Below are 20,162 nucleotides of genomic sequence, written 5' to 3' on the forward strand. Positions count from 1 at the left end.
GCTAATTCACTGACCCAACATGTGGGCTGCTTCTAGTCACTGAGAACCAGCTAGCTCACAGATGCCCAAAAGGTTAGTTGTGTAAAGCTGACGTTTATCTACAGGGTCACCATAATGTCTGGCACATAGTAAGTGTTCACGAATTGTTGAATGAGTGAATGAACGTGGGAGAATGCCTGCTCCTTGCTTCCTACCCTTGAAAAAGTGGCCAGAGGGTTCCTAAGTGCTGTGGTGTCTTCTCTGAGGGGACCAGGCATACTCAAGTGACGTTTCTTTGTGTTGGCTTAAAGCTCTCTTCCCCCAACTGAATTCCTTTTTCCAGCTTTTCCCTTTGAAGCTCAGGGCTAAGTGCCACCCAGCCAGCTTCCTACCATAGTGTCAGGGGTCAGAGACACCATAACTGGAGGAGAAGGCTAATGACCCAGGCTCTCTCTGTCTTTGGTCGTACAGATGTCTATTTGCAATACCCCTGCCTCTTCTGTTTTCCTTCTCATTGAAAATGGGCTTTGGACTTCATCACAATCAAGCACAAATATGGAAGGGACTTTTTTGGGGGCTCGTGGGATGTTGAAGTATTGGAGGTATTCTGGCCAGTGTCCATTTACTTTTGTTGGTAGATACCTAGGAGATAGTGTGGCTCAAGGGAAGGCATTATGAGCCACGTGTCCTTCAAAAGCATGAAGAACGTACCTCAGGAGCATCAGGTGACCTCTGTGCAGTTGAGAGACAGAACAAAAAAGTGGGCTTCGCTATGGAAAACAGTACGGCATTTGAAATTTTTGTTATTGTTTGATGTGTCGGGTTGCCAGTACTGAAATCCCAGTTTTGGAACGTGTTCCCTTTCCTTCAAGACACGTCTTCTCTCTTACAAGACCATTCTCATCTTCACCATCCCTGTATCTCTAGTACATATTTGGCCAGTGGGAAGTGAAGTTACCTCCCTTTCTCTGTCTCTCTTTGTGTATGTATCTCTCTCTATCTCTCTGTCTCTCTCTGTTTCTCTCTTACACACACACACACAGACTCACATACCTGTATAGACTTACATCAATGCCTGAACATAGCCTCAGATACTTTTGTTCGGGCGTAAGAACTCTTTATATAGATCAGTATTGTCTTAGATCCCCAACTCCTTAGTAGCAGGCTCCATCAAAATAGCTTGATGGGTGTGGGTCCTTTAGTAATAATGTGAGTTTTCAGATGACTTTCAGATTTCTCATTTAGATTTTGCTTGCTCCTAAGTTTCTGTGCCTAGAGGTAGTGCTGGAAATTTAGAGATGGGGCTTGTAGATCACAAGGCACATTTCCTTGTCATCACCCTTCATTCATTCATGCTTGTCTGTCTCCTTCTCGTGCTTCTGGGCTGTTTCTCTCCATAAATATCTTCAAGGACAAGTGAGAATTGTCCTTTTGCCCGTCTATCATTAAAACCAAAAAGCTAGGGAGGAATTCTGCGAGGCTTGATTGAGAGTATTACATGATGCTTCTTTTATTGATGGGGCAAGTCTATTAAAAGGGAAAGCTTTCAGAACATCAAAGCTGTAAGCATAGCCACCTGATTATAATCCTTCAAGAGGCGAGATTATAAACTCCATGGGGCAAGGACCATCATGTTTGATTTTGCCCACTAGTGTCATCTTTCTTTCCTTTTTTTAAAAAAAATTCCAGTGTAATTAGTATACAGTGTTATATTAGTTTCAGGTGTACAATGTAGGGATTCATCAATTCCATATGTTACTTAGTGTTACCTTTCTGAGCCTTGCTTCCTCGTGGATAAATGGGGCAAACGGCTTTCTTGCATATCCTTGCTGGGATTTTGTGAGGAACAAGTGAAGTTGTGTCCATACGAAAATGCTTTGAGAAGTGAAGACATATGGACAAATAAGATGATGGTGATGATGATGATGATAATGGCGATACCACACTACCAAAATTGTCCAGAACAAAGAACAAATGAAATTATCAGAAGAGGGAGTTAAACATAGAAGGCCTCCTTCAGTTTGGGAGAATAGGACACATAAAGAGTAAAGGAAACAGAAAGACGAATTTCTGAATTTCACCTACGGGAGAAGAGAGAATGAGGGAGAAAGAACATCAGAAGTTTGGGGAGGGAGACCCACTAAAAACACCTCTGTTGGAAGGGGGGACCCACTAAAAACACCTCTGTTGGAAGAAAGTGGGGAGAGGTGGGCGTACAAGACAAGAATGTTAGGGATGGAACACTTCCGTATCAACAATGGCTCAGTCCGTTAAGAGTGAGAACCTGTATCATTAAGAACAGTATTTCCCAAAGTGTGCTTTGTGGCGTATTAGCCTTAGGATCAAAGGGTCCTGGGCTACATGTTAAGCAAATTATGCCCTCTGTTAACTCTGCCACTGAAGAGCCACAAGGCACAGTGTTGGCCACACGTTCTGAGAAACCCTGAAGGAAAGGAAACGGTTTACTTTTGCTAAACTTAGCATTTGACCTCCCAATTTCATAACCCCCTCCCCGCCCCTTTTTTGGTAAAACTTGTTAACATTGGGCAGAACCAATTGTCCAAGAAGCATGGTTCTGGGAAGTCTGGCTTAATTCTTGACCTTGGAGTTTTGAGATACGAACCTAATGCCAGCGTAACTGGAGGTTTTCAGATATGTTCAGGCTCATGCTTTGAAGGCATCGCATTTCTGGATGAGTGGCTCTGAACTGAAGAGAGTCGTCCCATGGACTAGCAAGTTGAGGATAGAGACCAGTTTCTAAGCGTGGACCCACTGGTCTGCAGTGTGAGGATACTGGTGAGCTCCAGACCAGCCAGGAAAGTTATCGTTGGGAACCAAGCTTTGGCCAGCCTCTCGGTGAATCATGGCATTAGCCTAGTAGATCTCCTGGATATTTTTCAAAAAAGTTGTGGCAGAAATGCAGAACATAGCTCAGAAGCAAGGAGCATCCTCAGAGATAAAGGGAGGAACAAACTTAGGCCTCTGTTTCATTCATCCAGTTCATTCATTCATCCAGTTCATTCATTCATTTATCAAATAAATGTTACTTATTGACGATGTGCTCTGCATTGTGCTAGGTGAGCTCAAGGGGCACACGTGCACAAATTGGTGTGAAGAAATAAAGGTGCACTGAGAGAAATCTATTCCAAGTATAGTGGGCACAACCTAGGGTGAGGGAGAAGGGCAATCAAAAAGGCCCTCATGGAAGAGGTGGTTTTCCAGCTGAGTTTTGAAAGAGGAGTAAAATCTGCATTTTAACAAGATCCTCAAGTGCTTGAAATTTGGGAAGCACTCGCGTGGGAGGTGAGTCCTCCTGCCTGGTCTCCCCTTGATGATTCTTCACAAGTTTCCTCCGAAGTCATCATTAAAATTCATACGTTATAAGTCAGAAATAATTTGCTTATTAATTAGTGACAAACTGCCCCTCAACCATGGCCTGTTTTGCTGACTCATTTAATGGCTGCTATTGTTATCTGGGCAGTGTTTGATGACTTTGGGAAATAGGCTCTGGTTGGACTACTTTTTTTTTTTTTTCCTTTTTCCTTTCAAAAAAAAAAGGTGTTATGGGGGCGCCTGGGTAGCTCAGTCAGTGAAGCATCTGACTTTGGCTCAGGTCATGATCTCCCAGTTTGTGAGTTCGAGCCCCGTGTCAGGCTCTGTGCTGACAGCTTGGAGCCTGCTTCAGGTTCTGTGTCTCCCTCTCTCTATGTGCCCCTCCCCTGCTCATGCTCTGTCTCTCTCTGTCTCTCAAAAGTGAATAAACGTTTATGAAGAAAAAACAGCTATTACAGAATTTTTTTAAACATGAAAAAAATCATGTTCCCATGACCCCGCTTCACGAGCCATCCATTAGTGGTCAATCTTGTTTTATCTGTATTTCCCATATTATGTTATGATGCAATCGTCATATCATTTTATCAGTAAATTAAAATAGTATTTAAAATGTATTTTCTTTTAGAGAGGCAAAAAAAATGTTTTCTTTTATAGGAGCACACAGATTAACATCTTGAAATAGATGTAGTCTGTACCTCCAATACCCTAGGACTGAAAGGACTCAGCAGTTTAACGTCTAGATTCCCAAGTAACAAATGTCAGTGGCCACCCTCTGCCACATAGTAACAAACAAAGCAGGGGCTGCTTGGCTGACATGCATATCTCTAAAATCTGCAGGCATCTATAACAGAAATTTCTAACAATGCCACACTTCAGGTAAGGTTCTTACCATCTGGAACCGTTTTTTTACCCTTCAGAGCTTCATGTGCCAGAATTCATAAGAAATAAATCACAAGGGTCTCTTAATATTAATACCCCGTTTCTCAGCTGACAGTCGTGTGGGAAGAGCTAGAGAGGGTTGGGAGAACCCAAACTGAGAGGCCTTATTGGGTCTACAGTAGCTTACAGTAGCAGTAGACCCAGTATTGGGTCTATTGTAGCTTATTGGCTACAGTATTTAGAGCTCCAACTTGTGAACAGTGTTAAATCTCCTGGGTCAGCTGCCTGGACTGAGAGATCTGTTATTTCCAAGTTCTGCCTTGGTCACACACACACACACACACACACACACACACACACACAATCTCCTCTCTAAATTTAATTGAAGTCCGCTTGAAACATAGCTTTGATGGATGAGCAGCCCCTGGTGGAGCCTGGGTCAGATGGAAAGAACAGTCAGTTTGGTTTGCCTTTCATCCTGCGGGTATTTACTTTCTCTTTGACCACAAACCTTGTCTTCTAGAGCAGATGTGGTCAGGCGTGGGGCAGGGCTATAGCTTACTCTGCCAGCCCACGACCAGATAATGGATTTTGACAGTGGCTTTCAGACCACCCATCCATTACCCACTGAATCTTCTGCGGGTGTATGAGACCCATTGCCTTGTTATGAGGAGGATTTCTCTTTGCCTCTTTTCTGTGTTGGATCTTTTTTTGCTGGATCCTGTGTCTTTCTCTTTCTTGATTTACTGCTTTGTGCTGGGGGAGCACATCCTCCCATAGCTTTCTGAGAAATGGTGTATGGGAGATAGTTTTTGTTGTTGTTGTTATTGTTGTTTGGGTTTTTGAGGGGGGGGGGGATCTTGCATGTCTGGAAATATTTTTATTCTCTCCCTTGACCAGTTGTTTGGATGGGTCTAAATCGAGGTTGGAGACCATTTTCCTTCGGGATTTGGAAGTCATTGTTTCACTGTTTAACTTTCAACATTGCTGAAAACATGGCATGCTTTTTCTTCTTCTAAGTTTGTAGGATTGGGGAGAAATTTTACCCTTAAATATCTGAAATTTCACCATGATGTGCTTTGGTACACATTTTATTGGGTATCAGGGGACTCTTTCAATCTGGAAACTCAAGCATTCAGTTCTGAACATTTTTCCTGTAATCATTTATTTAATAATTTCCTCTCTTCAATTTTCTTTGTTTGCTTTTGGAATTTTCCGATTAGATGTTGGATTTCTGGGAATGATTCTCAAATTTTCTTATATTTTCTTGAGTATTTACATCTTTGGGGGAGAAAATATCCTTCCTCATTTTTTTTTTTTTATTGTGACAAAATATACATAACATTTACTCTCTTAACTATTTCTAAGTGTACATTTTGGTAACATTCAGTACATACACATTGTTAGGCAGCCGTGGCCACCACCCTTCCCCAGAACTTTCCCTGTCTTCCCAAACTGAGACTTTGTATCCATGAAACAATAACTCCACATTCCCCTTAGCCTGCAGCCACTGACAACCACCATCTCCTTTCTGTCTCAATGAATGTGACTACTCTATGTACCTCATGTAAGTGGGATCATGGAATATTCGTCCTTTTGTGGCTGGCTTATTTCACTCAGCATAGCGTCTTCAAGGGGTATATTGTAGCATGCATCAGAATTTCCTTTCCTTGAAAGGCTGAATAAATATTCCATTGTATGTGTATACCACCTTTTATTTATCCATTCATCTGTTGATGGACATTTAAGTTGCTGCCACATTTTTCCATCTTTTTGACTTTTGTATTACTTCCTTGAGTTTATCTCAACTTTGACTTCTAATCCTTCTGGTTTTTTTTAATCTACCCTCATATTTTTAAGTCCCAAGCTCTCTGTTTTGCTTCTCTGATTTATTTTTTTCCCCAACCTATTCTTGTTTTGTGGTTACCACCCAGTTTCTTATTTCTCTGAGGATGTTCATCATCTGTCCTTGAAGTTTTCTTGCGCTTCTTGGCATTATTTATTTCCTTGCACTTCATTTCTCCTGTAAACCACAGGTCTCTTAATTCAGAAGAATTGCTCCCATGTCCAATAATCTGTGACTGCCTGTTCATATTTGAAAGTGAGACACTGAAAAACTTCTTGGAAGTTTTGTGTGTGAGGATGGGGCTTGTCGACGGGTGGGTGGCCTGGCACGACTGGGTGGCAGTTCCATGATTTCTCTGGGGAACCTCTAAATGTTTGTGTCTGCAGGTTTGTTTTCTTTTGGTATGGCCACATTCTTGAAGAGAAGTTCTCCAGTCTCCTACCTGGATGCCAGGGTAGGGGTACTAAGTGGGGACAGGGGCTAGAGCCTTCCTTGTTCCGTGGTGTCTTAACTGTAACCTCAGATGTCTAGAGTCATTGTGTTTAATCTCACCAGAGAGCAAATCTCCCATCTTTTGTCAGGGTTGTTGAGGAAGTAGGTGCCTACTGCATGGGCTGATAGATGACCTCTGGTAATAATGACTTCTTAAACACTCGCAAAGATTCCTCCTCTCTTTGGCCCTACTTTTAATGCCTACTTTCAGAAGTGATATCTTCAATGGGTGCCTCCAATTTCTGAGTCTTTCTAGAGTTTTTTTTAGGGTACGCTGACTTTATTCTTGTTGGCTTCTTCTTCTGCAGGATTCAGATTTCAGTGTTATCTACTCTGTAAAGTCAGTCAGTGTTGAGCTAGCCATTTTCCATGTTCCAAGATTTTGTCACCTCTTTCATTTCTTCGCCTGTTCTCCTAATTTGTCCTTGGGTGTTTGTGCCCTTTTAAATTCACTTACTTTCATTTTAAGTGGTTTTGGAAGGGAGTGGAGGAGAGCAAGCATGTTTAATATTCCGTGCTTAACCACAAGTCTTCCTTGTTTATTCGTATGCATTCCAGTTTAGCATTAATATTTACTTTTAGGCTGCAACAGTTATTTATTCCAGTGACATATTTTCTTGTCATTGCTTTTGTTCTTACTGAATTTTCTAGTCTCAATAAAAAGAGAAAAACTGCCACTGAAAAAGCAATGGCTGTATCCCTAACACACCGTCATCTCCATCATCATCATCATCATCATCATCATCATCATCATCGATACTTATTGAATGCTAGCTGTGTCCTAGGCATTGGGATGAAAACATTTAACTTTTATCATCCAGTCTTCACAGCAGTACTTGGGTAAGTACTATCACAATGGCCATTTTCCAGGGTTGGAAAACCAAGCCTCAGAAGGACTGAGTCAGTGGCATGAGATCACAAAAATAGCAAATGGCAGAAAAGGATTTGAACCTCAGTGGTTGGTATCTAGACAAGTTCTCTAAGTGTGGGGGACCAGTTCTGTTGAAAGAAGGCTTATACATCACCCAGTCAAATGTCATTGGCTGTTTCATATTCACTCTTAAGAGTGACCAGATTGGTTCAGCTGTGCAAATGACTGTATCACGTACTCATCAAGTATGGAGGCTCAGCATGGATTCAACTCCAGTCTCTTGAGCCAGGTAGCAAATTCCAGCCACACAAACAACAGATGGTGAACTCAACCTGAAATTGCCAACACTCCTGCAATTTGCCTGGAACCTTTCTTCTACATCTAAGAGCACAGAAATCTTGCTGATCTTATTTACTGCTTGACAGAGGTAAAGGAGTATATCGACATCTGGAATCGAGCATGGCACATAATAGATGCTCAAGAAATATTTGTTGCACAGACAGACATTCTTTCTCCAGAGTCAGAAGCCGTATGGAAGTTATGGAGCTCCTTTTGGATGGAATAAACAAAGATACCCAGGGATGGATGGGAGCGTGGGGAATGAGGCTTGAAAGCCAGCCTGAAGCTCCGTTTTCCAAGCCATATGGCCTGATGCAGGGCTCCATCTGTATGCAGAAGGGGTGCCATTTTCAAATTCCTACGAATGTGCAATTTGGGCTAGAAGTGGCTCAGGCCGGGGAGAAGTTCTTGAGACATCTGTCCCTGAAATTGAGTACAGGTTAAGTGCACTTTCAATGCAGGCAGAAGCAAAGATGTCTATGTCTCTGCCCCTGGCAATGCTTGGCTCATCAAAGTTTGGATACAACAAGCCATGTTGTACCAATTCTCACCTGTAGGGCACTGACTGCCTCACAACTCCCAGGACTTCCCTACCTCCACATGGGGGTGGTGGAAAGATCACAGATGCCCACACACAGCTTGAAGAATGTTCTTCCAAATGTATATTTTTCAAAGTAGTTTTATTATCCCTCAACATCTCCAACTGTGTAATTTATAGAAGGCTTCTCAGGCTTGGTTTAATAAAGAATCTCGATTGTTTCGAGATTTGCCCGTTCTTCCTACAGTTCTGGGAACTAGTTATTTTGAGCCTTATCAATATTTTCCATACATTCACGTTCATGTGACTTTGTATTATCTTTACCGTGTTTCTTGATTGGGGTGTTGTTGATATTTGGGGTAGGTCAGTTCTTCATTGGGTGACAGACTCCAGCATTGCAGGATGCGACTACTCTTAGCTCTTTCCAACAAATGCTGGTAGTGCCCCCACATCACTGCGACACCACAGTTTTTGAGTGCCTCCATGGGGAATGGCATCACTCCCAGCAGTGGTGTGCCTGACTTTACCACAAATTATGGATAAGTCGGACTTGGAAATAGCCAGATGGAAGCCCACAAGACACCCTCGGGAAACATACAGCTGGCCAAGTGGGTCAGCCACCCCCTTCCTGCACACCTTTCCTCTTCCTCTTTATTCTTTGGACTTTGGAGTCTTTATCATGAAATGTGTCGAGCCCAGATCCACATGGTTTCAATGGGAAAGCACCTCGGAGGGAGTGCGATGGGGAGGGTGTGGGAAGCTCTTTTTTAGAATTTGGGTTTCATTTATTTGATGTTCTGTTTGGCTTCGTATGTGACATATGTTGTTTCCAGGCTCCAGATCTATCCATCTGTCTGAAAATTATTGCATGTACCTAGCACAATGCTGGGAGCTCGACATGCTTTATCTTGTTCCATGCTTATAACGCTTTTGCTCCAGTTAAAACGCTTTTCAGATTTCCATTTTCTTTCTTTTTTTTTTTTTAATAAATTGTTTTAAATGTTTATTCTTGAGAGAGAGACATACACACACACAGAGTGCAAGTAGGAGAGGGACAGAGAGAAGGAGATCTGGAATCCGAAGCAGGCCCCAGGCTCTGAGCTGTCAGCACAGAGGCTGATGCAGGGCTCCAACTCACAAACCGTGAGATCATGACCTGAGTGGAAGTCAGATGCTTCACCGACTGACCCATCCAAGTGCCCCTCAAATTCCCATTTTCTAGATGAATAAACCAAGGCTTTGAGAAGGTATGAAACTTGCCCATGGTCAACATTCCCAACTCCAGTGTCTGGTTTCTGGCATTGGAGTGGTGTCTTGCTATAAAACTACTGGAAAAGTCTTGAGAGAGGGAATGGGGAGGAGGGGGTCAAAAACAGAGGTTTCCATTCAAAGCATGTACCAATCTTATCCCCAGGACACACCAAGCAGCATCATTAGTATCCAACCTGTCACTACCAGCTGGAGTGTTAGCTCATATCCGATCAATGAAGGAAAAAGCCTTTGCAGGCAGTTTTATAATTGGCACTGGGAAAGGGGTGAACTGTCTGCTGATTCATTAATAAATCAGGGTAGAGTGTGGGCACCGATTCCATCCTCCCCAGTTCGCTGCAGAAAACCCAAGACCGGATATCTCTCTGGTGAGGAAGGAAGGGAGGAAACTGGCTGGCTGGTTCTAAGGAACCTGATACCACGGTTTTCCTGGCTCCAGTGGGGAAAAAGGCAGCAGGAGTTGAGCAGACATCATGATCCATTAACACCATTCATTCATTCATTCATTCCCTCACACATGCATTCATTTCATGTATTTATGGAGCATCCATCACCTGCCAGATTCTCTTCTAGGTGCTGAGGATACAGCAGGGAACAACACTGGCAAATACCCCTACCCTCATAGGGCTTATACTCTAAGGAAGGGACACAAACAGTAAGCACAGTAATAAGTAAAACAATGTATCAGATGGAAGAGAAGTGCCTTGGGCAGAAAACAGCAGGGAAAGGGGAGTAGAGCTTGTGGGGATTTTGATTTTCAACACTGACATCTGAGTAAACATCTAGTATTAACGTCATGCTGGACACTTGTTCCAAGCGTTTTATAATCATCTCATTAATACGGCAACGTCAAGAAATTATGGCTATGATTATTCCCATCTGACAGACAAAAAGAGGCGGAAGGTAAGAGAGGTGCAGCGATTTCCGGAGATCGTACAGCTTAGTCTGTGGTCGGAACTCGTGTTTGAAACCAGGCAGGCAGAGTTTCAGCGGCGGCCCGCTTGCATGCTGGTGCAGACAGCGGACAAACGGGGTTTGGGACAGAGCAGGCTGAGCGTGCAGATGAAATCTTTGTGTGTGCCCACCAGGCGCGTGCGGGCGGACTTGCGTGGGGGACGGGGGCGGATCTTCAGCTCGATCTTCCTGAGCTGAATCCCACTCTTGGTCTGTGGTTGCGGAGTTGGGTCGCCCAGCTGCAGGCGAGGTAGACCCGCGGGAGAGGGAGCTCGCTGCAAGGGTTGTCCCGGGACAGTGCCGGTCGGAACCTCACCCCGCCGCCACCCCCGGGCCAGCTGCTCCAGTCAATAAGGCGAGGGCCTCGAGGACGCTCGCCGCCCTCCTGGTGGGTTTCTCCCGGGAGTTCCCACCGGGGCTGGAGGGGGCCGCGGAGCCCAGCTCTGGGAGGGCAGACTGGAACACCAGCAGCGTCTGGGCGACAGAGGCGCGCGGTTCGGGAGGCGGGCGCGCACAGGGCGCGAGGAGTACCCCAGTGCATTCCCGGGAGCGCCCCGGGACAGAGCGGTGGAGGGGTGCCAGGGAGCCGTTGGGGGACGCCAAGAGAGGCGGAGATAGGGTAGGCGCGCCGCAGAAAGAGTAAAAGAGAGGCGAGGGCGCGTGTCGGAGGGGGCGCTCAAGAAAGGCCTGGAGAGAGTGCAGGCCGCTGGAGAGAGAGGGCCGGGATGGTGGGTGGTGGGTGGTGGCGGAGAGTGCCAAGGAGAGGGAGCTGGCGTAGGAAGAAGCCAGAAGGAACCGTTGCCTGGAGAGGGGTGCCTAAGAAAGCACGGGACCAGGGTCAAGGAGAGGGCGTCGGAAATCGCTTGGGGATCCCCAGAAAGACTGTGTGCTAAGAGTGCCACGCGCTGGAGAGGGGGAGCCCCGGGCGCGGCACGGAGCGGGCAGTAGAACCGGCGCGCTCAGAGAGTGGGGCGTGCTGTTGCCCGCACGGGTGGCTCACTTGGAGGTTCCAGAAAAGCAGGTTGAGAAGAGCCGCACCGTGCCCAGGGATGTCAGAGGAGACAGGGAAAGAAGCCGCAGAGTCCACGGAAGAACTCCCCGTGTTGGAAAGAGTGCACCCACCATGGGCGCTGGAAGGACGTGGAGAGCCGGCCTGGGAGAGGCTGGGTCAGGGCTCGGAGCGCCCCAGGGAGCGCAGAGGAGGCGCTAGTGGTTGGTGGCGGAGTTCTGAGAGCCTGAGAAAAAGGAGGGGGCGCAGAGGACGGAAAACCCCGGGTGCGCCGGGCAGTGCGTAAGGGAGCGGTGGAGAGCGCGCTGGGTCCCCAGTACTGGCGCAACGCTGCCCAGGTCTCCCCTCCCTGATTGCTCCAGGTCCTAACTCACTCACCATGATGGAGAAGACGAAAGCCACGATGTTGATGGGGTACGCGGGGCAAAAACACGAGACGATGGCGAGCCACAGGTAGTTCTTGGGCCTGGGCAAGTCCTCCTCGGTCTTGTCATCCTCGGTGTTGGCCTCGGGACTGCTGTCCAAAGCCCTCTTGAAGTCCGCGCTGGGGTCGTTGTACTGAGACATGGGCGAGGCCGGCGGCACAGGGAGGGCGGAGGAGCGCACGGTCGGAGGAGCGCACGGTCGGCGTGGTCTGGGACTCTGGCCGCCCGCTCTGGCGAGGCTCTGAAAAGCCAGCGGCGCGGGGCTCGAGGGAGACGTGACCTCACTTCTCCGGCGTCCTCCGCCTGGGCTGAGGGACCTGGGCCAAGAACCTCGGCACAAGAGGGAGGGAGGGAGCAAGGGGGTGAGGAGAGGCGGCGGGGAGGAGAGGGAGCCCGCCCGCCTGAGTAACAGGGGAAAGGCACTTCTTGCAGACACACCCAGAGACCATCAGACAGATGCACAGACTCACTCCGAGTCCAAAATGGCAGGAGGCACAGGGAAGGGGAGAGCAAAGTCCCTTTAAGGTGCAAACTGGCCCGCCTTCGGTCTGAAGAGGACCAGGTATCTTTTCGAGCTGCTGTATTTGAATACACTAAGTGTAAGGGAGGGTAATGCAACCTTATCCATGTGGCCACAGAGTTCCTACTTCCCCTTGACTAACAATTTGCTTTTCCTGACCCAATCCCTTCTGGTACTCAGACCCTGAACACTGAGCCCCAGTAATTTCTCTTCCCCAACAGGTGGTCTGGGAGCAAGGTACTAAACTTTGGGCCCAACCTTCCAGGCACTGCAGAGGGGGCCTCTGGAGACTGCAGCGGGTAGCATGGAAGAGCAGTGCCGCTTGCCCTGTGCCGTGTGCCCTGGACTTTTTCCCAATAGTGCAAACAAGGAATCCTCTCCTCTCCATTTCTCCACCTATGGAGCCCCTGGAGGGAGAAGCAGGTGGATCTGGTTGGTGTAGACAGTTCAAGTGGATAACTGGGATGGGGAGAAGAGAGACGGGTCCACTTTCGGAACCCAGATGAGTATAGCAATTGCATCACTAAGCAATTCATGGGAAGGGCTATGACCAGAACTGAGGCTCCAAATCCAGACAGAGGTGGGAAATTGTCACATTTGAGCTGAATCACCTCGGGGAAGTTCTTTCACCTCACTGGGTTCCAACTCCTTCATCTGAAAAAAGTGGGTAATAGGGACCCTCAAAGGGACTTTGTGAACACTGTTAAGTTGCATTTCAAACCAGGTGAATCTAAGTGCTCAATACATGTTAGTTATTATTAGGAAGCTATTTCTGCAAAATATAGTCCTTCTGCAATATCTCAGACCCAACGTCCATTGGTGAAAATATTTCACCCAAAATCCAGATATTCTGAGCTGGCCGGTCACAGAGAAATGCCAAGTAATTTTATTATGTGTGGTTTCAAAAATAGTTGCTCACATCATAATACATCAAAAGTATTAATCATCTGCTTGGCTTTCTCGGAACATGAACTGATTATCTGGGATGCTTCCACTTCTCATGGGGCCATACTGATTTCATTATCTGCCTTCCTCACTGGACTACAGACTCACTGAGAGAGGGGACCATCTTGTTCATCTTTGTATCACCACTGGCACAGTGCCTAGAACTGAGTATGTGCTTTACATAGCTTGCTGGGTGAACACATAAAAGATGAAATAGTGCCTTCTCCACCATGCCTTCTCCCCCAGTTTGGTTGGTTAATCAAGTGGGAATAAACCAAAACATTGGATCAACCAAGTTCTCAATCAAGTCTTTGCTTTGACTGTTCCCTCTACCTGGAATGCTGTTCCCTTAAACGGCCACATGGGTGGTCCTTATTTCTCAGCTGTCAACTCAAAGTCACTTCCTCAGAGATAGATCTTCTTTTTAGATTTATTTAGTGTAGGTCCTCACAGTAAATATTACCCTACGTTTTACCAGCTTTTTTATGACATGTATCATTATTGTACTTTGTTTATGTGTTTACCATCGGTTCTTTCTCCACCCTGTATGCTTTGTAACCTGTTCAGAGATCTGTCTCCAGCACTTAGAACTTTCCTGGCACATAGTGAGAATGCAAGGAATACTGCTTGAATAGATGAGAATTACCCGTGAGTATAGCAAAAACGATTTCCAGATTTTTAAAAAAAAAATTTTAATTATTTTTTGATTTCTGGATCTTCACCAAGACCTACTTGAATTAGAATTTCCCTGGGTGATGCCCCAGAAATCTGTATTTTTAGAACATTCATCAGCGATTCTGACACAACTGAACATTTTCTTGCATGTCACCACTGTCCCTCGTTCTCTGGACGAAGTCTTGGATCTTCAGTTTGGAGATCCCCTCTGGAACTTCGAACTCAGTATGTCAAAGGGAACACGTCTAACCTCCTAAGAACCTGCCTCCCAAGGCTTGGTCCTTAGCTAAGTCCTGGCCACTTGTGCAACCATCTGTCCTACCAATTCTCTCCTCTCACTATACTTCAGTTAATGAAGGTATTTTTGCTCTATTCTCAAATACGCCTAGCCTTTGCCCACCTCAAGGACTCACATCTGCTGCTCCTTCTTCTTCGAATGCTTCCCCTTCTCTCCACCCCGTGGGCCCCTCTCAGCTTTCAGGACCCATCACCGCCTGTGTTACCTCCTGAGAGAGTCCTTCCCTGACCATCTAAATATGGCCCTCTTATTTCCCACCCCATTACCCTGTTCATTGCCTTCGTCACAGTTATCACCACCGGAAACTGTCCTCTTCGTTTATTTGTTTACTGTTCATTGTCTGTCTTCCCCATGAAAAGATAAACTCACAAGAGCAGAGATTCCCCAACCCCCGCGCCCCCCCCCCCCCGGTTCACTGCGGTATCCCCCGTGCCTGGAATAGTTCTTGGCCCTTAGTAGGTGCTCTGTAGATACTCATTGGATCAGTAAACTTGTGCATTTAGTCGTCCAGTTTGGGAGCTCTTCTCTTTCCTTCAGTCTCTATATGAGTGAGTCACCAAACCCTACTGATTCTGTTGCAAACACACTCTTCCCTTGGTTCTCTCTTCTCTTTCCCCAAGGCCAGTGTTACAACTGCAGCTCTTATCAACAGTGCAAAGGCTCAGTGGATTCTCTCTGAGCCATGTTTGTGGTCTGAGGCTGGTGAATTTAGTTGGTGTGACTAAGCCCAATGTTTGGGTACCCAGTGGAATTTTGCTGGTTCAAGGTCATGGACTATACTGTTTGCTGCAACCCACTTGTGCCACCCGGGGAAATACAAAAGAAGGAGTTGTTGACTCAGCATGGCCCATCTCCTCTGCCAGGGAAACACCTGTTCAACACTGGTCCGACACTCCAGAATCACCAAACATTTACTGAGTACCTATTGTCTGCCTTTGATGCATTCCCTAGATGCATCATCTCATTTGATTCCTACAGCACCATTGGTGAGGTACAGTTGAGGGAACTATGACAAGCTGGGTACAGGGACTTGTGTAAGGTCTTACAGCTAAGTGGAGGTGCCAGAATTTGAACGAGGTCTAAGCTACTTGTTCAGCTAACAGGTCCAGGCAAGAGAGTTAAATGGACATCTCTGAAGTTTGCTGAAGTTACTATATTCCACTCAGGAGAGATGGTTTAATAGCTGTTGACTTATCTGAAATGTAGCAGTGAAATTGCAATCACTTGATATATTTACAGTTAAATGGAAAAGAAAGTGCCCACACCAGAAAGTGTAATGTATATGGTGCGGATTCTTGAGGGATGCATTAGACCACTCAGTAGGGGTTTCCAGCTCTAATTTCCTGAGCTTCACTAATTTTCTCTTGAGAGGTCAGTTTATTACTCTTGGATGAAGCCTACTGCCTGATTGCTTAATAGTGTGACAATACCTTCCCTTTTTTAAAATGAGAGGGAATAGCCTGACTGGGAGAGAGAGAAGACTTAATTGGAGCTTTCTGGAAGCTGATGTAGCAACTTACACTTTTGAAATTTGAAATAAGTTTATTTCCAAATGTAAAAGTAATGTGTATTCATTCTGGAAAAGTTCGAAAATGAATGAAAGCATAAAGAAGAAGAGAGCTCAACCTATAGCCTACCATCCAATAGTAACCACCCCCTAAAATAAGAGAATATTTCCTTTTTGTTCCCTTTCTACATGTGTATATTTTTCTCCAATAAAGTAGGATTGTAGGGGCACCCAGGTGGCTTAGCTGGTTAAGTGTCAGACTTCCGCTCAGGTCATGATCTCGCAGTTCAAGAGTTCAAGCCCCGCGTCGGGCTCTGTGCTGACAGCTCAGAGCCTGGAGCCTGCTTCAGATTCTCTCTCTCTCTCTCTCTCTCTGTCTCTCTGCCCCCTCCCCCCACTCATGCTGTTTCTGTCTCTCAAAAAGTAAATAAATGTTAAAAAACTGTTTTAAGTGGGATTATATACAGTTTTGTTTCCTGCTTTTCTCAATCAATGTTATATCACCTTTACCATTCTTTACAGATACATTTATGATCTGCATAATTTCCCATTGATTTGATGGATTGTTACTTATGTAACCATTCCTCGATCATTAGGTATTTAGGTTATTTTTGGTGGGTTTTTATTGTTAAACAAAATATGAAAAATGCTGTGACTTTGTACTCAATTATTAGCATTTGTGATCGTTTCTTTGTAACTCGTGATTTTACAGGGAAGAGATCTGTCTTTGGAAGGGCAGGAAAAAAAAACCCTTCAGATTGGCTGGTTGAGAAATTGTAGCATGAGATATGTACCAAAGGTAAAATTAAAATGTAGGCCAAGGGAACAGTCACAGATTCAATGGACTACAGAAATGAAGTGATTCGAACGAGATGAAATGAGGTGAATTCAAAGAGTAGCTTCTCAATGCCAAATGGACCCCCAGATCTATGATATTTAATAGGGTGATTTTAAATCTACGCCTTTTGGTTTTAGGTATGTCTAGGATTCCAAAATAGAAGGAGGGAGGGAAAGAGTGAGAGATAGGGGTAGGGGAAGAGAGAGAGAGAAACGGAGAGAGGGAGAGGAGAGGGAGAGAGGGAGGGAGGAGATGGAGAGGGGAGGGAAGGGGAGAGAGGAGGAGAGAGAGAGGAAAGGGAGAGAGGAGATGGAGAGAGAGGGAGAGGAGAGGGAGAGGAGAGGGAAAGAGAAGGAGAGAGAGGTTCTGCTGATCTGTGAAAATGGAAGAGTTAAGGCTCCAGATCTTTAGGAATGGTAAGAAGTTGAATGCATCTGCTTCCAAATTTTGCATTAGTCTCAAGTACCAGCCTCTGACAGTCATAAAGTAACTGCTATGGTCTCAGGGGTTTGCTGCAGAAGAACAGTGTCTTTTTGGCTAATATTATTAGAAAACCATTTACCTTTCCAGTGTCCAACAATTTTGATCTTCTCACAAGGATCACAAGTGGTGGTGGTTGAGGGGGAGCAAGGCTGGAGAGAGAAAGTTTGAGGGGGAAACAGATTCTGTACTGTTAATTTTTTAAACCATGCCTTTTTATGAAACCACTTCCGGGTAGAGGGGCACAAAACACAAATTCTCTGACTTAAAACGCAATCCTTTTTCCATTCATCTGTCCTCCACTCTACCAGAGAACATACCATTTTTTATATACCAGTATACCATTATATATATCCATACATGCATATATAATATAATATAATATAATATAATATAATATAATATATATACACGTGTAGAATATATAGATAATATATAATATCCAATAATATTATATAATATATATGCACATGTATAATATATATTGATAATGCATAATAATTGATAATATATAATAATGCTAATGCTGTGTTGTGGACTATCCTGTACAACTCCTGGATGAACCAAATAATTAGCAAATGTTATAGCAGTAGTCCTAGAAATCAGAAAGAAGTCACCCACACCCCAATATCCTAGCTATTGATATTTCCCATGCAATTTCTCATGCCTTGTGTATATCCAGGTACATTCCCACACACTTGCAGTGAAGGTGTACACACAATTTTGTATCTTGATTTTTTTTTTTATCTTAATGCCCTATGTTAAATCCTTCCCACGTTGTGATCCTCTGTTGAATCGTCTTTGATGACTTTAATTAAATTTTATGATAACTGTTTTTCTCTCATTGGATAATTCTGGAGCTCTGTCAACTTTGGTATTAATAAGGAAAAGGGGATTTTTTTTTTTTAACAAAGATGCTTCCAAGCCCTTCCTTCCTCCTCTCACTGCCCTACCCTGGAAAGTAGGATGAAATGGAGACATTCCAAGCAGCTGCATGCGCTGGAGGTGTGGGAGAGGTCTTCTAAAGCAGAATCATTTCCAAAGAATGTGGATTGCAAACCATTTACAGTTTGAAAGGTTGAACATCGATGTGTGGAATTGGAACCCGGAGTAATGGGAGGGGGAGTTCCTGGGGGTGATAGATGAGCAGGCTTGGTCTGGAGAGGGTATTAGGAAGACTGAAGTGGAATAGACAAGCATTACACTTACACGTGGACTGGAGAGGAGAGCTATGTTTGGAGGGTATCATTTGGTGCACCTGAGTTAAGGAGACCAGATGTCTTGTCAGCTGTGTCACACTGTATTAGTTAAGTCTTCCTGTGCCTTCAGAAAGATTTATTTGAGAAGCTACCGTGTGTCAGGCACCGTTTTGGGTGCTAGGGATATGGTGGCAAGCAATAAAGCCACAGTCCCTACTCTTACTGAAAAACAGGTAAGGTGCTTACAATTTGTGCTGAAGGAAATAAAACTGGGTAATGTGATAGTGACTTGTAGTAGGGGACACTTAGATGGGGTGGCTGTAGAAGGGATGCCACATAAATCCTGTTGAGCCCTGGAGACACTCTCCTCCTTTCTCCACCCCATCTTCTTTTTTTATTTTTATCTTTTTAATGTTCATTTATCTTTAAGAGAGAGAGAGGGAGAGAGCGCGAGAGAGAAGCAGAGAAAGAGGGAGACACAGAATCCCAAGCAGGCTCCAGGCTCTGCGCTGTCAGCACAGAGCCCGGTGCGGTGCGGGGCTCGAACGCATGAACTGCGAGATGATGACCTGAGCCGAGGTCGGCTCGAACGCATGAACTGCGAGATGATGACCTGAGCCGAGGTCGGCGGCCGACTGAGCCCCCCAGAGGCCCACTCCACTCCATCTTCTGACCCAGCGGTCTGCCTTGAATGTTCTACATCCAGGCCCAACACCATATGGCGCACTGCCTGTTTCTGTAAATAATGTTTTATTGGAACATAGCCACACCTGTTCATTTATGTATTGTCTGTGGCTTTTCTCATGCTATGATGTCGGAGTTGAGTCATTTTGACAGAGACTGTACGGCCCAGAAAGCTGAAAATGTTTACTGTCTGGCCCTCCGCAGAAAATGTTTGCCAACCCTTTTCAGCTGCAACAAGCTTCTTTGTCCTCTGGCTTCAGGTGGGTTTGACCAACACGGAATTGTGGCAGGAGTATAGAAGGAGGGAGGAGAGTGATGTCGAGTTCTTCCTTGGTTCTCTCCTTGCTGCGTTGCCTTGAGCTGGTGAATCACTGGGTTGAAGGTCATGGCTCCTCCAGGGAAGCCTCTCTAAGGAACTCTCATTTGGGGTTCCAGAGAGCCCCATTACCCTCTTTCCTTCAGGACCAGGAGTGACACTGGCCCCTCTGTTGCTTCTGGGGTAACGTACTATCCATTGTGGCTCCCCACACCTTGATAAGTAGTCCTAATGTTCTAATGGGAATATGCCAATTGAGTCTTGCTGGGTCCATGACTGACATAGACGGTCTCCTTGGGGAGGTGACATTTGAGTGGAGATCTTATGGCTAAAGAGAAGCCAGACATTTGAAGAACTGAGGGAAGAACATTCCAAGCAATGAGAAGAGCATGTGGAAAGGCTTTGAGGTGGAAAAGAACTCAGGATGCTTAAGAAACCGAAAGAAGGCCAGTGAAGATAGGAGATGGGGTAGGAGAAATAGGCAGGGCCAGATGATGCAGGACTTTTCCAGCACAGGTAAGGAGTCCGGGTTTTATTCTAGGAATAATAGGAACCTTAGAAGCATTCTAAACCAGATTTTGATGTGAGCCGATTAATGTCCTTTTGTGCTAATCAGCTGGCATTAAGTGAGTTGCCAGATATAGAATGTGACTAAAATTGGCTTTGGGAAATTTATTGGAAGGAGGATTTATTTCATGAGCTCCAAGAAGAGTTAGACAATGTGACCTTGGGACAGGCAGGACTCAGGGCAGATGGGGACTTTACC

The 20,162-nt window shown here is 45.3% G+C and overlaps 1 protein-coding gene across 1 annotated transcript in view; it reads right to left on the reverse strand.

The window, feature by feature from the left end:
• TMEM233 (transmembrane protein 233) overlaps positions 1-12,228 on the reverse strand; it is a 36,893-nt gene extending 24,665 nt beyond the window's left edge. The window contains exon 1 of the mRNA XM_040443741.1: positions 11,888-12,228. Within this exon, the coding sequence (XP_040299675.1) occupies positions 11,888-12,076 (189 nt within the window). The 5' untranslated portion in view covers positions 12,077-12,228. The remainder of the gene's footprint in view (positions 1-11,887) is intronic.
• Between the last annotated feature and the right edge of the window lie 7,934 nt (positions 12,229-20,162).

Source organism: Herpailurus yagouaroundi, unplaced genomic scaffold (genome assembly GCF_014898765.1).
Source record: "Herpailurus yagouaroundi ecotype Mexico unplaced genomic scaffold, PumYag 191, whole genome shotgun sequence".
Lineage (NCBI taxonomy): Eukaryota > Metazoa > Chordata > Mammalia > Carnivora > Felidae > Herpailurus > Herpailurus yagouaroundi.